General features: G+C 42.2%; 1 protein-coding gene across 1 annotated transcript in view; it reads right to left on the bottom strand.

Annotated features, from left to right (window-relative positions):
* The window catches only part of LKAAEAR1 (LKAAEAR motif containing 1), a 129,933-nt gene that overhangs the window by 55,564 nt on the left and 58,625 nt on the right, over window positions 1-15,744 (bottom strand). Inside the window, exon 2 of the mRNA XM_078650432.1 lies at window positions 15,262-15,610. Within this exon, the coding sequence (XP_078506558.1) occupies window positions 15,262-15,582 (321 nt within the window). The 5' untranslated portion in view covers window positions 15,583-15,610. The remainder of the gene's footprint in view (window positions 1-15,261; window positions 15,611-15,744) is intronic.

The raw sequence follows: 15,744 nt of genomic DNA, 5'->3' as shown, positions 1-15,744 counted from the left end.
GACACGGAAGCGGTGGTACGTTTCTTACGAACCACCTTTGTCAGAGAGGGAATTCCAAAGATAATCACATGCGACAATGAGCCCCAATTCACCTCTGCGAAATGGACCGCCTTCACGGACAGAAATGGCATTGAGGTGAAGCATACGCCCATCTATCGCCCTGCGGGAAATGGCCAGGTGGAGCGTTTCAATCGAGTGATAATGGGCACCATCCAAGCGGCCATAGACGATGGTTTAGACTGGGAGAAGGAGTTGGAGAAAATGATCTGGGCTTATCGCATCACCCCAGGAAGCACGGGATACAGCCCTTTCAAAGTGCTGAGATGAAAGAGAGGCCTTCACGAAAGACAACATGGCGTGGAGGAAATTAGTGGTGCAGAGTAAGTGGTCTCCAGCGGTGGTCAGAAGAAACCTAGAGAAGGCACAAGAGGTATACACTGCCCACTACAATAAGAGACGGAATACCCATGAAGCAGGACTGGAAAAGGGTGAGTGGGTTCGTGTTAAACTGGCCATCTTGAAGAGAAAGGGGGAAAGCAAGTTTTCACCACCTTTGAAAGTGGTCGAGCCCTATGCCAGATCGGCACTGCTAAGTGACGGCAAAGTGTGGTCCATGGACAGGATGGCTAAATGTAGCAAGATTTTGAATTGGGAAGAAGAGACCAAGGAAGGAGCAGAGCAAGTAGAAGAAGAAGAGGAAAGAGAATGTAGTGGAAGGTATGGAGAGAATGTGGTAGAAGGAACACAGCAAGTATCAGAGGAAGAAGGAGTCGAGAGCACTAGAGAAAGAGAAAGGAGCGGATGCAAGGCAGAAAGTGAAGGAGAAGTTATAGACAGTGATAATGGAAACTCAGAAGCAAGGTTGGTTGGTAATGAGCCGGAAGCAGACAGAAGCAGAGAGAGTGTGAAGACCCGAGTGGGAAGGAGAGTAAAGGTACCAGAGAAGTTCAAGGACTATGATATGAACTGGAAGTAAGGACTTTGATTCTAAGTTTTGTAAATGCATAAAGGGGGGAGATATGTAGTAGCGGTCTAGCGTTCCGCTTGCGGAACAGGAAGGGGAGTGACAGGAAATGGAAGGCGGCCATATTGTTGTTATTGGCGCCGACCGTCCGAAGTAGTTAGAAGCTCCCGGCGCTCCGGGAATAAAGGATACTTATCAAAGATCTAGCGCGTCAGTGTGCTCATTCACAATTTCACACCCCCTCCTGGCTGAAGAGAACTATTCCTGGAGCGGGCCGTCTGGAAGAGAACAGCGAGGAGTTCGCGTAGTCCGGGGAAGCAGGAAGGTTTACGCAAGGCCAATGTGAGGAGCAGATCGCATTACGCGTGCGCCCCCTTGAGGGAAAAACGGAGAACGGCATGTCAGTGTAGATTCAGGACTGTGACCATGAGGTGGGCTGTTGGCTCACACGTTAGTCCTTACCTTGTTCTAGCCAGCAGGCTATGGCCCAGTCCGTAACCCAATCAGTGGCGGACTGGCCTAGATGGCAAACCTCAGTGCCCTTCGGCCGAGTATCACAGGTTAGTGTGTGGGCCGTATTTCAGGATGTTTGTCCGTCACCGCCCTGGGCCTGTTTTTTATTCTGTTGGCTCTGTTTTTACTGTTGTTTCCCCGGTATTACCACAAACATAGTCTGCAGAATATCCATGAAATGTATGTTAACACGTTACGGGTAGAAAGTTACCAACACCGCACTGCCTAGGACCTTAATACGCCTGTATGTTTGCGCAGTCTCCCCTAGTACGTAGCCGAAAACACAGTGGGTATTCAGAAGGCTTATTAGGGCCCCTTGCTTTTTTTCTTGTCTTTGCTTGCAGTAGGTGTTGGCCAGCACGCAAATAAGTTCAGTAGGGCATTTTCTGCCCAAGTGCTGTGTGCTATTATTACTGATTTCCAGTATCTTTTTTTAGGCTTGAAAAAGTTATTATGATGAAACACATGTCAGCTGCCTGATGGTACTAAATGCAAATGACACACGGATGATGGACGGAATGCATAGCAAATCAAACATTCATCCCCCAGTCGATGATGTGGGTTAAATCCATTTTTCTTTTGTTCACCAAGCCACCCCAGTTTAGACCCATCCATATGCAAATCAGTCTTGACCCTGTGTCTCATGCGATCAGTCCAGCCCGAACTGCCAAGCCATGTCTTCCCTGGACCGGAAACAAGATCCTGGGACCAGATTCAGGGCATTAACGCTCATCAGCCAGGATTGCTTGAATCCAGTGGCACAGTGAGCCCGAAACGCATGTCTGGGCATACCTGGTGCACTTAGGGCGAGAAAGCAAACGACACACAGATGATGGATGGAATGCAGAACAAATCAAACATTCACCCCCAGTCAAGAGATCTGGGTTAAATCCATGTTCTTTTGCTCACCATGCCACCCCAGTTTAGACCCAGCCATATCCAAATCAGTCTTGACCCTGTGCCTCATGGGAACAGTCCAGCCTGAACTGCCAAGCCTAGTCCTCCCAGGACCAGAAACAAGTATCCTGGGGCTAGTTTCAGGGCATCACCCCTCATCAGCCAGGATAGCTTGAATCCAGTGGCACAGTGAGCCCATTACCCACGTCTGGGCATATCCAGTGCACTTAGGGCAAACTGAGGCGCAACTGGGGTGGCGAAGTGAGCTAAAGAACGATGATGGATTCAACCCAGATCTGAGACTGGGGGTGAGTGTCTGAAAAGTTTCAGCACTCCGTCCATCATCCCCTTGTGTTTTCTTTGTTCACCCTAAGTTGGCATGGTATGCCCAGAAGTGGGTCCCTTGCTCATTTTGCCACTAGATTCCAGCTAGCCTGGCTGATGAGGGGTGTCACCCCAACACCAGTCCCAGAATGCTTGTTTCCGGTCCAGGCAGGACATGGCCTGGCAGTTCTGGCTGGACTGTTCCCATGAGGCACAGGGTCAAGACTGATTTGTCTATGGCTGGGCCAAACTGGGGTGGCAAAGTGAATTAAAAAGAACGATGATGGATTCAACCCATATCTGTGACTGGGGGTGTGTCTGAAAAGTTTCAGCACTCCGTCCATCTGTTTGTACTGAATAGCACACCCAGATCGAGGAATGTGAATAACTGTGAAGATAATAAATCATGTGCAACAAAACCCCAACTTTGCAGACAGAAACAGGTTTTTCATTGAAAGCATTTTACACTTTTGGACTACTGTTTGTGCTTCGGTATGCTTCTCGGATAGTGGTAAATAGACTGTAGCCTGCTACATTCACAGATCATAAAGGACATTTCTGCTGTTTTGTTCCCATAGTATCCTGCATGTTTGAAGATTTTGGAGGGCCAAAAGACTTCCCATGCCGCTTATTGTCAGGGTGGATCTGATCGCTGTCTTATTTCTACTGCCTTATGCACCATATACCAGTCACATTTTGCATGTATTAATACGTTGGGGTGAGAGATCATTTCAACTCCCAAATCATTAAATATGTTTATTTTTCTTGAGAACCATAGAGGGCTGGTTGCTAATAACTAATGGGAAGTTTTGATGCGTTGGTGAAATTTCAGGGTAACAGCGAGAGAGCCACATTCTGATTGCATCATGTCACTTGTGGGGTGGGCTTTGGGCCCTGATAAATAATAATTATAAATTGTACATTCTTTGAACCTAAGTTAGTCATTTTCTGAACCTGTTCTAAAAAGGTAAGGTGCCTCACTGCAAACAGTGCACACAGGTCCGGATTGGTAACCAAAATCAGTCCTGGCAAAAGTGTTCAAACCACCACACACTGTAGGAGGCTATGAACTGCATACAGTTGGGTCATAGCAGCCAAGCCAACTCTGAAAGCAGTCTTCTAGCTGGTAATCCACCAAGGAAATGCCAGAGTAGCAGCATGGCTAGCTTGGTCTGTGAATACAGGACACAAGACTGGGAGCCTCGTACCGAATTTCCAGTATCCATTATTTGGCCACAGATTGGAGACAGGGCATGTATCAGGATTAACAGTTGTGTGCAAGGTTCCCTCCAAACCCTGTGTGATTTGCTGCACATCTTACACTGCGTGAAATCTGGATAAATGTGTGCATTGCAAAAATCCCATAATTCTTAATATGAAGCTCAGAAAGAAGCCGTAAAATGTCTGGCACTACATGGTTATCCACCAGTCCAAGTTGTGGAACATGGACTGGGAAGGTAAAATCATTCCAGGGAAAAACTAAACACTTAGAATCTTTTTTTCCCAGGTGGCTTTACCTCTAATGAACAAGTAGAAACCCATACGTTTGCATGCATGAAAGAATAAACGAAATAATTATTTTATTGAATAGTTTATGATGGAGGGCTGCCAAGAAGAGGCACCTGAGAAATGTTGGATGGCCACCACATAATTATGTATTGAACGCAGCAGTGAGGCCTGTCCTGTTGTTTACCATGGAAAGTAAACAAGTCATCAGACGATTATGACCACCAAATCAAGGTTACAAGCACCTCAAAGGGGGTAGTTCACCACTACAAATAAGTAGATGAGAAGACATAAAGTAGGTGGGTTCTCCAAGTAAAGAGCTTTCAGTTACTTAGATGTTCAACAGCCAATCAAATAGGGGTTCACCCGAATGATTGGTAAGGCGTGTGGCTCCAAAAACCAGTGTGTTCTGAGGGTAAATTCCCACAGTCACTTTGAGAGATAAAAGGGGCATATGTATCAACATCCGTGTTTGCGATCCTCAAATAGCAATTTTTTAGGAATCGCTATTTGAGAATTGCAAAAAGGGATGTATGTACAAAATCGCAATTTTTTAGCGATTTCTTAGTTTTCCTTAATTGCGATTAGCAAATTGCGAAATCTCAATTAAGGAATACTTTCCCATACATTTCTATGGGCCAGGAGGCCCATAGGAATGAATGTGAAGTAATTCTCAATTTGCGATTCGAAATTTGAGAATCGCAAATTGAGAATAATTTCAAGGGTGCAAAGGTGTCATAAGGACACCCTGATGCACCCCTGAAATGCACATGTGTGCGCATATGGCGCACATACATGCCCTAAGAGCATGTATGTGCGCCATATGGCACCTTCACAAATGCCAAAAAGTGCATTTGTGAAAGAAATCGCAAATTACCACCAACTTGAAGTTGGTGGTAAATTGCGATTTCTTAAGGAGAATTATGCTTGTTTCATAGCATTTAAGGAATCGCAATTTATGATTCCTTAAATGCTTACACAAAATTAAGGAATCGTAAATTTTGCGATTCCTTAATTTTGCGGTGCGATTTCCCTACTACATACCATTTTGCGAATTTTTTGACGCAAACGCTGCTTTTTTTGTGAATTGCAGCGTTTGCAACAAAAAATTGCGTTGATACATCTGCCCCAAAGAGAGGTGCCAGTCGCTAATTTGACTTTTATGAATACCAGGGTTCAGTTCTTTAAGGGAAAACAATAAGACAGACATCTAAATGAGGCCAGTGAGATGGAAGCATTTCCCTACCCCAGGTAAAGTGACCGTTTCCCCTGTGTTGTGGCAACATTTGGTGCTTGTCGTGGAAATCTGACCCTCTCCTAGGCTAGCCCCTAATGCAGCTGCCTTGATTTTGTGACTTGTTATTGTAGAGACCCTGCTGGAAACTGACAATATGGCAGCCTGAGCTTAGAATGTAAACCAATGTTAAAGACGAGTTCTACCCCGTGCTTTTGGTTGGGTTTCAAGCAGAACCTTGGATGCTCAATTAATAAAGGTTCTGGAGAAAGGTATGTCATTTGTCCCGCTCAAACACAATCATTTCACACAGTTCAGAATGGAATTACTTCAATTTTTCACAAAATTAGATATCGTGATTTCTCTGGTAACACTGATGACACAAGCTTTATGCTCCTAAGGAAACCATTGAGATTTTGCCGCCCAACCAATAAAGTTCTAGCAGAGATCACAGTATTTGAAAAACTATCTTCAAGGAAGTAGACAAATTGGAAGCAACTAAGTAGTATATTCAATTTAACGTATCTAAGGACCTGATTTAGATGTTTGCAGGCAGGTTACTCAGTTACAACGGTGATGGATATGCCGTCTGCTGAAATATAAATCCCATAGGATATAACAGGATTTACATTTTGGCAGACAAGATATCCTTCACCACTGTAACGGAGTAACCCGTCCACCAACATCTAAATCAGCCCTAAATCTGAATTGGAGGCCTTGTGTAATTTGAAGTGACTGGATGAAATTGTAATAAAACCAGCAGATAAAAGGGGTGCAATTGTGGTCAAAGATCAACAGGATTATGATGCAGAGATGATTGATCAATTGAACAACACATCACGTTGCTGTAAAATTGATTATATCCTTACAAGAGCTATTCAGGCGTAGATTAAGACTATCATTGAAAATGCACTTCAAGAAGGATGGATTTCAAAAAATTAAGCACAGCATTTGATTAATAGTAATCCAAGGACACCTGCATTGTATTCATTGTAAAAAAACTCAAGAATTCCAACAAACCCCGTTAAAACCAATTATATTGGGACTTAGCTCAGTTCTGGTGTCCCTTGCCAAGTATATTGACAACTTCTTAAAACCATTTATAAAAGAGGTCAAATCATACATCAAGGATACAACAGATATCATCAATAAGATTGGAAAATATGGAAACTGATGTAGAACATGATATTTTTGTAATGATGGATGTGATAAGTTTATCTACTAACATACCACCGGATAGGGTACTGGAAATCTTGGAATAGTTTGTGGATCAGAAGACATGTCCCCACCCGGTCCCTACTTGTTTCATATTCCAATTGGCAAAAAAATGTTTAAAAAAATATTTTTAGATTCAATCACGTGTACTACATTCAGATTAAGGTGACAGCGATGGAATGTCCCTTCGCACTGGAACTGGATGTGCTTTTCAAGGAACAGTCTGAGGAAAAATGGGTATATATAATGAAATCCATACAGGGAAAAAATTCCTTTGTGGAAAAGATACATCGACCATGAGTTACTGATTCAGAGAGAAACAGTAGAGGAACTAATACATTTTCATGAGTGGATTAACTCACGCACCCCAACATTACATTTTCAATTAATTTCACTCAAAACAAAAGATATTTTTGGACCCGTCCTAAAAAACATCAGGATGTAAGAATCTTTACCACAGTTTATAAAAAGGCTACTGAAGGGAACTCATTTCTCCATTATTCTAGCTTTCATCAGTGCAGCCTCAAAGATAATTTGCCATACAGTCAGTTTCTCAAAATTCGTAGGAATTTCAATAAAAAGAAGATTATTTCAAGTATGCAAATAAACTCCTCAAGAAATTAAGGGTTGCCCAAATAAACTCTTACGTAGTTCATTAATAAGGGCATGTTCTATCCCAAAAGACACCCCGTTGGAGGAAAAAAGTAAACCAAATAATGAAGGATTGGTATGTGTAATAACGTATAACTTCTATACAAATTAAATCAAGAAAATTATCAGAAAGAATTGGCACATGATAAAGAATAAATGCCCTACAGTGGGAGAGCCCCTGTTTGCGCTCAAGCTTAATAAAACATCTGAGATATCATTGTACACTCCAATATGGAAATTAATAAGGAACCAACTATGCTGGGTATAATGCTTGGTTTGCCACGTAATAAGGGACATCATAAATGTGGCAACTGCTCGGTATGCCCCATTAGCTGTTGAAGGAAGAGAATTGGTGCATAATCAACACAAAATATTGCATCTGAAGTTCACGAATGTTATAAGGAATTTTCTGAGATCGAAAACCTTTGAATCATGAGTAAATTATATTGCACGTACCATTTTTAATAAAATCACAAGGAGGAATGTTTCTATGAGTATAGAACGGTGGAACTACATTTCCCATGAGAGTGCGGAATTCTGTATTTGACACCACATATCTTATCAGTAAGGGATCGTCAGGGACTAACTAACGAATATGTATTAGCGAGGGATTACTGACTAAGGAATTGAGGAAAAAAGATTTTTTGTCAAAATGACATGGAAATTATACATCGGAGAATTGTGAAGATAAAACGTTTTTTTAAATATCACTACATGAAGAAACTGTTTCCCATGAGAAACTACATTTCCCATGAGAAATCATGTACGTTGTTGGACATACATTCAATCACATTAAAGCCGCATACAGAACTACATTTCGCATGAATTCCCTGTGTCACATTATCTCACAGGAACTTGTAATTTTGGACGTCAGGTGGAAATAATAAATTGAAGGCAGAGAGTTTGGAAAGATTAACGGATACTTGAGCATCCAGGCGGAAGCGGAGTCGCTCCATGACATCCGCATAAGGCGGGTCTGGTGGCTCAGTGGACTAATGCATCCACTGCAGGAGCCTGTGTTCGACCTCATGGTCAGAGGTTCAAACCCCGGCGGGTCCACTCAGTCTTTTATCCATCTGAGGTCGATAAAATGAGTACCATTGAGTTGGGTAACAATAAACATCTGTTATTCACCGCCAAGAGACCTTGTTGGGGTGAACGTACTTTACAAATACATATGTTATGTTATGTTAAAGAAGGTTAGGACAATTTCAAGAAAGTCATTTCTATGCCTCTTCTTTTTCCACAGCGAAAATTGATTTACCAACTGAGTGAAAGCCCCAATTTAACTGTTATAATTGGGTGTTTTTGGTGAAGGAATTTAACAGTGTGTGTGCAATATATTATTTAGTGGCTTGAGTTTCGTTTTTGTTTTTGTGTTTACAGTATATCAAGGCCTACATATTACGGGGAAACTGGTAGGCACACATGGCTCCAAAAAGGAAATTCTAAATTGATATTCTTCAAAACAAATCATCCCTATTAATGCCTGGTTATTGGACCTTTTTAGGCATACCCAACTGTTGTGAATAAAAAATGGTATCATCCCTGATGAAGATCTCACAGATTAATTGCCCCCATGGAGATATAAACGGGTTGGCTTGGCTCAAAGAGCGCCTAGGTGCCTCAATACTAAGAAACTGAACCTTTTTTATGGTCAAGGACATCATACAGCATCAGAGCAGAAGTGATGGCTACAAGGAAAACTGTGTTCCTGCTTTCTAGGATAAAAGCTGTAAGGTAACTTTAGGAATTTATTCTAAAGGAGGGAACACTTATTCAGAGAGAACTACGTTAAGCTCCCCTGGAGGGTATGGGGTCTCCTACCAGGGGAAAGACTTGTTAAATCCCTTTTAAAATCATCACTGGAAATCTGAAAAAAATAGGTATGTGAAGGACTTTTTCTATAAACTGTAATGGCGGCAAGATGTACCTTTAACAAGGAAACTGCAGCCTCATCTTGGTCATCTGGAGATTATAACGGAGTACCACCTCCCCATTGCAGCTAGTTGGGCGTATATTCTTCTGAATGCACGAGATGGGGAACCCGTTTCATTTGAAAGCATAGGAAGCCCTGGTAGAGGAACACCAAGCCCCCCTTCAAGATATCCATACATTCTTGAGGAAGGTATAAATGGTAATATTCATGATTAGGAGCAGACTGACAAGTTCAACGATGAAAGAATGGGAAGCTGGGTGTGATCCCCAAACATGAACAGGAGATCCACTCTGTACAGCGGCTTCTTCATGGAGACTCTGAGAGGTGTGGGAGGTCTGTGGAATACAACTGACGGAGCCATTGTAGGGCTATTAGAATCATACGTTCCTTCCCGTTTAGTAATTTGATGATGACAGTTGGAATCAGGGAGATGGGTGGAAATGTTTAAACAAACCTCCTCAACCAGTTTATAAAAAGGGAATTCCCAAATATGCCCGATTGGTAGAATCTGAAGGCCTAACTTTGGCATTTATTGTTTTCTGTTTTTGCAAACTGATCTATCTAGGTAAAACCCTATTTGCAGAACACGTTGGCTAGCACTTTGTTGTTACTCACCCACTTGTGATTGTCTTGCAAAATCTTGCTGATAGAGTCTACCTGCACATTTTGAACTTCCAGGATGGACTGTCATGGTGTGTAGATCCCTGGCAATAAAATAGTCCCAGATAACCTGACCTTTGAAGGACAGAATTTTGGATTGATTTCCTTCCTGTTTGTTCATTGTTGTCATGTTGTCTGCCTGAATTAAAAGAGACTGCACTTTGATAGTTGGAAGAAAATGATTTGAGTTCCAGGACCCATGTTAGGTTCTAGGAGCATGAGATTGTTGAACATCTCTTTTTCTTACCATGTGCCCCAAATCTATAGATGATCTATGTGTTCCCCAGTCCGATGAGGGAGACATCTATCACTAAAGCCTGTGAAGGTGCATCCTGACGGAAAGGAATTGCTTTCATTCCACATGGCACCACCAACAGAATGATTTGATCCTAACTTCTGGGATCTAACCTGTCCTCACAGCTGCCTGGGAGTTGGCACCACTGATCCTCCAGACATTGCTGAGGTGGATTCATCCTCAGTCATGCATGAGGAACCAAGAAGATGCAAGATGTCATGGGCCTCAGCAGAGAAGAGATTTGACGAGCTATTGGATGTACATTTTGAGAAGATTATGACACTCTCATCAATAGGATAAAGCCTTTGCAGATTGTGTATCTAGGAGCACTCCATGATAGTGAATGGTTTAGAGGTTTCTGTTTATGTAACTTATATTTCGTCTTCTTCTTTGCTGGTGCAGCTCTCACTGCTGGTGTACTCAAGAACAATTCCATTGCAGCTCTAACAAGCCAAAGACCAACGGAAGGAGTGAAATTGTGGCTTCAAAATGGTGAAGAGTTTCGAAAATGACATAGGTTGTTGTTTGCATTGTAAGAGGAGGAATGATATAGTTTGTTGGGACCTCTCACCAAGACCTGATTGAATACGGTGACATGGCCTATGGGAGCGATACTAGATGGAGAATCAGGAATTGTATGGGAATAGTCTCTAATGGAACAGTAAGATCGGGTATAAGATCCTGAGAGGTATGTTGACCTCGAACATCTGGCTCTTGATGAGATGAACATGATGCGTACATTTTCTAGAGTGCTAGTGGTCTCCTAAAGCACCGACTAGCAGGCAGAGAACTTCCATTTGAAGTGGATGGTAAGGGAGTTGGAGATGAAAGCAATTGAAATGAAAGAATGTAAAGCAAAGGGAAATGGTCCTGCAGAAGCAGGAATCGGCGAGTCATGGGCTAATGAAAGATGCTGCAGAGATGCTGTGCCTGTTAAGAGACTTCCCACAGGTAAAGTAAGGCTTGATGGTAAAAACTCTCTTGAGAATTCAGAGTCTGAGGTGCCAGGGACTCTTAACCTATGTAATTTAGGAACCTATTCTGCTGAAACATGTGGTGAGCTACTCGATGTTGTCCCATTGGAGAAGAGGGATGCTTCCAAGGTGAACGCTTCAATTTCAATGACTATTTCCACACATTTCCATGGATGCCTCGATATCAAATGCAATCTCAAAGTCGACCCTGTTCTTGACAGAGTATGGCACCGATCTCGACATCATAGACCTCAAAGTCAACTGGAAAAGTTGGTGCTTCTTTTGATAGGAACTCTCTCTACATCTGCCAGTAGGGGAGTTTCTTTAGGTGGTGGAGCGAACTATGGTAGAGGAAGCCTCTATGCCACTTAGATCTTATGGAAGCAGATTCTTTGCTCCTTCACTGATTGTCTCAAAGGCCATGTAACCTGATTTTCGCCAGTCCTTAATTGTCCTTCTAGATAATGTTTTTCAATAAGGAGATTCACCAGTTCAATAAGACTCCAGAAAGCAAACAATACAAATGCTTTAGAGGTTTGTTTGCACCTTTTCCCACCTCAATGGAGGGCTTTTTACAAAGAGAGAGATGGTATTCTTTTGGAAAAGCAAAAACTTTTGTCAGTAGACATAAAAAATAAAACTTTCAGGGCCAAATGTATGAAGTGTGTTTCCCATTCGCTAACGGGCCAATTCGCAGAATCGTCCCGTTTGCGAACGGGAAAAAGCCTTTTGGGGTATATCATCCCAAAAGGCATTTGCAAAATAGGGAATCACAAAAATTTGGATTCCCTATTTTGTGAATGCATTTAAGGAATTGCAATTTGCAATTCCTTAAATGTATGTAGTTGAGCTTATATAGCGCACAGCTACCCGCAGTGGGTGTCCCGGCGCTTGCTTAGGGAACCCTTCCTGGTATTCCCCTGTGAGATAGCAGGGTATCCACAAGGTGAAAGTCAGGCATCCCGCCGCGAGGGGCCGTTGTGGAAATGTAGGAAGCCCAAACAATTTGCGCCCTCCGTGTAAGGAATCGCAAATTGCCACCAACTTCGAGTTGGTGGTAACATGCGATTTCCATGAAAAATTCACTTTTTCGCATTTTTCAAGGTGCCATGTGGAGTAAATACATGCCCATAGTGCATGCATGTGCGCCACATGTGCACACTCACCTTTTAAAGGGTGCAGCAGGGTGGCCTTTTGGCCCCCCTATCACTCTTGAAATTGCATTCGCAATTTGTGAGTACCTATTTGGTACTCGCAAATTGCGAATGTCTTACCATTCCTTCCTATGGCCCTCTAAGCCCATAGAAAGGAATGGGAAGGTATTCCTTAATAGCAAATAACAATTTGCGATTCGCAATTAAGGAATATATAGGAATGGCAATTATCTTTGCCAAACCTACATATGTTGCATTTTGCGATTTCAAAATAGCTAATCGGTAAAATTCGCTATTATGGAATCGCAAAATCGAATATTGATACATCTGGCCCTCAGTTCCTAAAGATATTGAGTAAAACCGTTTTCATAAACGTTCGGAAGGATTTTCCAAGCAAAAAAACCCAAAGAAGGCAGAGGTCAGTTCTCCAAGATCCTATCACCAGCAGGTGTGAGAACAAAGAACTGGCTCAACTGTCACTGACAGGGCATGATGGCTACTCGTGCAGTGACTTTCCCTAAAAGAACAGTGACAACTTTTAAGCATTTCCACACTGCAGCCTGTTTGGATAGCCTGCCCCCCTTTTCATACAGTTTTCTTGTATTTGTGTTTAATCAGTGACCAGTACTGTGTTTACAACTGGCTTATGTTTATAACGAAATGGAATTTGGCATATATAGCTCACAATAGACAATCAGAAACTTTGCTTTGGCTGTTTTAAAAATTGGCTTTTCAAAATTGAAACGTAGGTTATGTGTGTCCATATATATAATTAGTAAAAAGTGCTCAAGGATCCTGTGCATGGATGAGACATGTCAATGCTTATGACTGTAAATGAAGACCCCTTGGAGAACTTACATGCCTGTTGTCTATTGCACATTGTGTGAATGATGGTGTGAACCTGTCAACTCCTGCTGACTTTACTAGACTGTGGGGTGCAAGCGATAAAGCTGTGTGCTCATGCCGCTTGTATCAGATGGTGTGGATGTTGATGATGAGACCTTGCACTCCTGGTACCAGATTGCGTGTGTGCTGGTGGTAGGGTGTGTGCACATTCTTCCTGAATCATTTCTTTGGTTTCCTATCCACATGCCCAATCTCGTGCTTTTTCATATTCTTTCGGTGCCCTACAACGGTAGGTTCTTGGACATACTATATTAAACTCCACACATCTTCACTTGGTGATCTCGTTTATTCTCTGCATTCAATTATCACTTTTTGTGAACAATCCTAAGATCTTATTTCCCCCGTATAAAGTCAGTATTGGACCTTATTAATTCTAGCCTGGATTACTTTTAGGGTCATCAGTCCTGAATGCATTCTAGTTTTCTTCCTATACATCCAGTTCTCTTCCATTCTGCTTCTTGTACCCTATCCTGTGTGCCCTCTTCTATTCCTTCTCCATGCTTTTCTAACCCCTTGATCTTCCTCTCCCTACCACTGGAGGGCAGCAGAAGGAGTTGGGAAAGGGCAAGACTTGTCATGTACAAGGGGCATTAAAGAATGGATGGGGGAGGGGACAAATTAGTACAAATAAAGAGTTAGCCGTGGCCACAAGGCCCTCGTAGCATGTGTGAGGTATGCCATCTTGCCCAGTCACTAGCAAATGGCTGATGCCTTGGTGCCATACATCAATGAATTTCCGTATATTCTTACCTTGAACAGACTATGGACATTGGCAATTTGTTAGGGTGCTTATAATCAGATTCTCCGGAGCAAAAAGTTAGTGTGCATCCACTGTATCAAATCTCCATCAGTAGACTTCAACCTACGACCGCAAAGCCGGATCAATAGCCCAACCACCATATCCTATTCAGACAGAATAGGCCAGGGAAATCCCAATCCACACTAAACCCACGTAAATCTCAACCTTGAAGTCATGAAAGGCAGGATATGCAAGTTCCTCAGCCTGCAGGTGTCCTTTTTAGGCAGCTCAAATATCATAATGACACCTTTTCCTCTGACATACCAAAAGCCACCAACCCACAAAGGCCTCATTCAGACCCTCCCACTCATGCTTCCAACCTGCTGCTCCATCATGAGTTGGAGCATTTGTGCTATCACGACAGTACACAGAAAGGGGGGGCTTCATCACATGATAATGCAAACAGGAAGTAGGGAACCTTTCTTCACCACACTGTAAAGAAAGGTAGGGAATAATGAAAGCCTCGGTACATTATATTTAAGGTTCCATGTTTTCCGTTTTAACTGAATTTTACAGATAAATGCAGACAGAAAACCATTTATTTTCCTGTATGTATTTAAAATGTTTAAATATGGATAAAAACAGACATTCAGTTGTTTTTAAGTGATTCTAAATTACTACCAGGCCAATAGCTGCATAGATTGAGAGGTGCAGGGAATTTAAAATGAAGAACATTTTAGAAATGAGGTTTAAACAGCAGCAGATATGCCCACAGTTTATACTAAAATTTCCATGTTTTTATATAAGTTTATTGATTTATCGTCTTTGGGTGTTCATGTCATTGAATTCTGTCAGGCATTCAACTAAGAGCATACATTTATCAGCTAAATAAATGTGGAAATATATTAGTTTCAGCTATATTTTTTCACAAGATCCAGAATAAATATGGATAAATACAGATAAAATTGACAAAAAACAAATATGGATAAATACAAACGGAAATGCCCAAAAAATAAATAAAATAAAACCGAGAGCCCTAATCATATTGTATGACATGCCTAAAGTAGGGGGAGCCTCTGTACACCTCATGATAATATAGAGAGGACAGAGAGAGCCTTTGTGCATCACATGATAATAGCAGAAGCAGATGAGAGGCTACATGGCATCATGACAGGTGAGAGACAGAAAGAAGAGGGTCTATGTGCCATCACACAACAAAGGGAGAAAATTAGAAGCCGCTGCACAACATATGATAACAGAAAAGGCAGAAGAAGCTTTTTTAGAACTGACTTTCAAGCTCTGGTAGCGAAGTCTCAGCACCCGGACACGGTTCCTGGCTTCTGCCGCCTTTAGCTGTCCTACCACGTTGGCCTGTCTGATTTGCTCCGCATCGTGAGCCAACCTGGGTGCTGCTTGTAAAGCCCTGGAATCCTCCCTCAGCCGATTCCGGGTGCTGAGCACAGACATCTCCACTTCTTTACTGGGCTTTTCATAGGCCAGATATCGTACCCGCTGCATGTGAGTCATCTTCTTCTGATCCACGTCAGTAGAAGATCTAGAGAACTTTGCACCAGGGTTTTCCTTAAAACTACCTGTACCTTTTCCCGCCATCGTTTTCTTCCAGTGTGACAAATTCTAACTATGAAACAAAAGAGAAATATATATTTTGGAAATACTGAAACCATTTATATAACATTTGTGGAAACAAAACATTAAAATGCCCAACATTCATTAACAAGCATTTGCAATGCAAACGGTCTCGCCTTTGCGACC

Source organism: Lissotriton helveticus, chromosome 7 (assembly GCF_964261635.1).
Source record: "Lissotriton helveticus chromosome 7, aLisHel1.1, whole genome shotgun sequence".
NCBI lineage: Eukaryota > Metazoa > Chordata > Amphibia > Caudata > Salamandridae > Lissotriton > Lissotriton helveticus.
The sequence above is the reverse complement of the archived record's forward strand: the minus strand, read 5'-3'. Positions and strand labels throughout refer to the sequence as shown.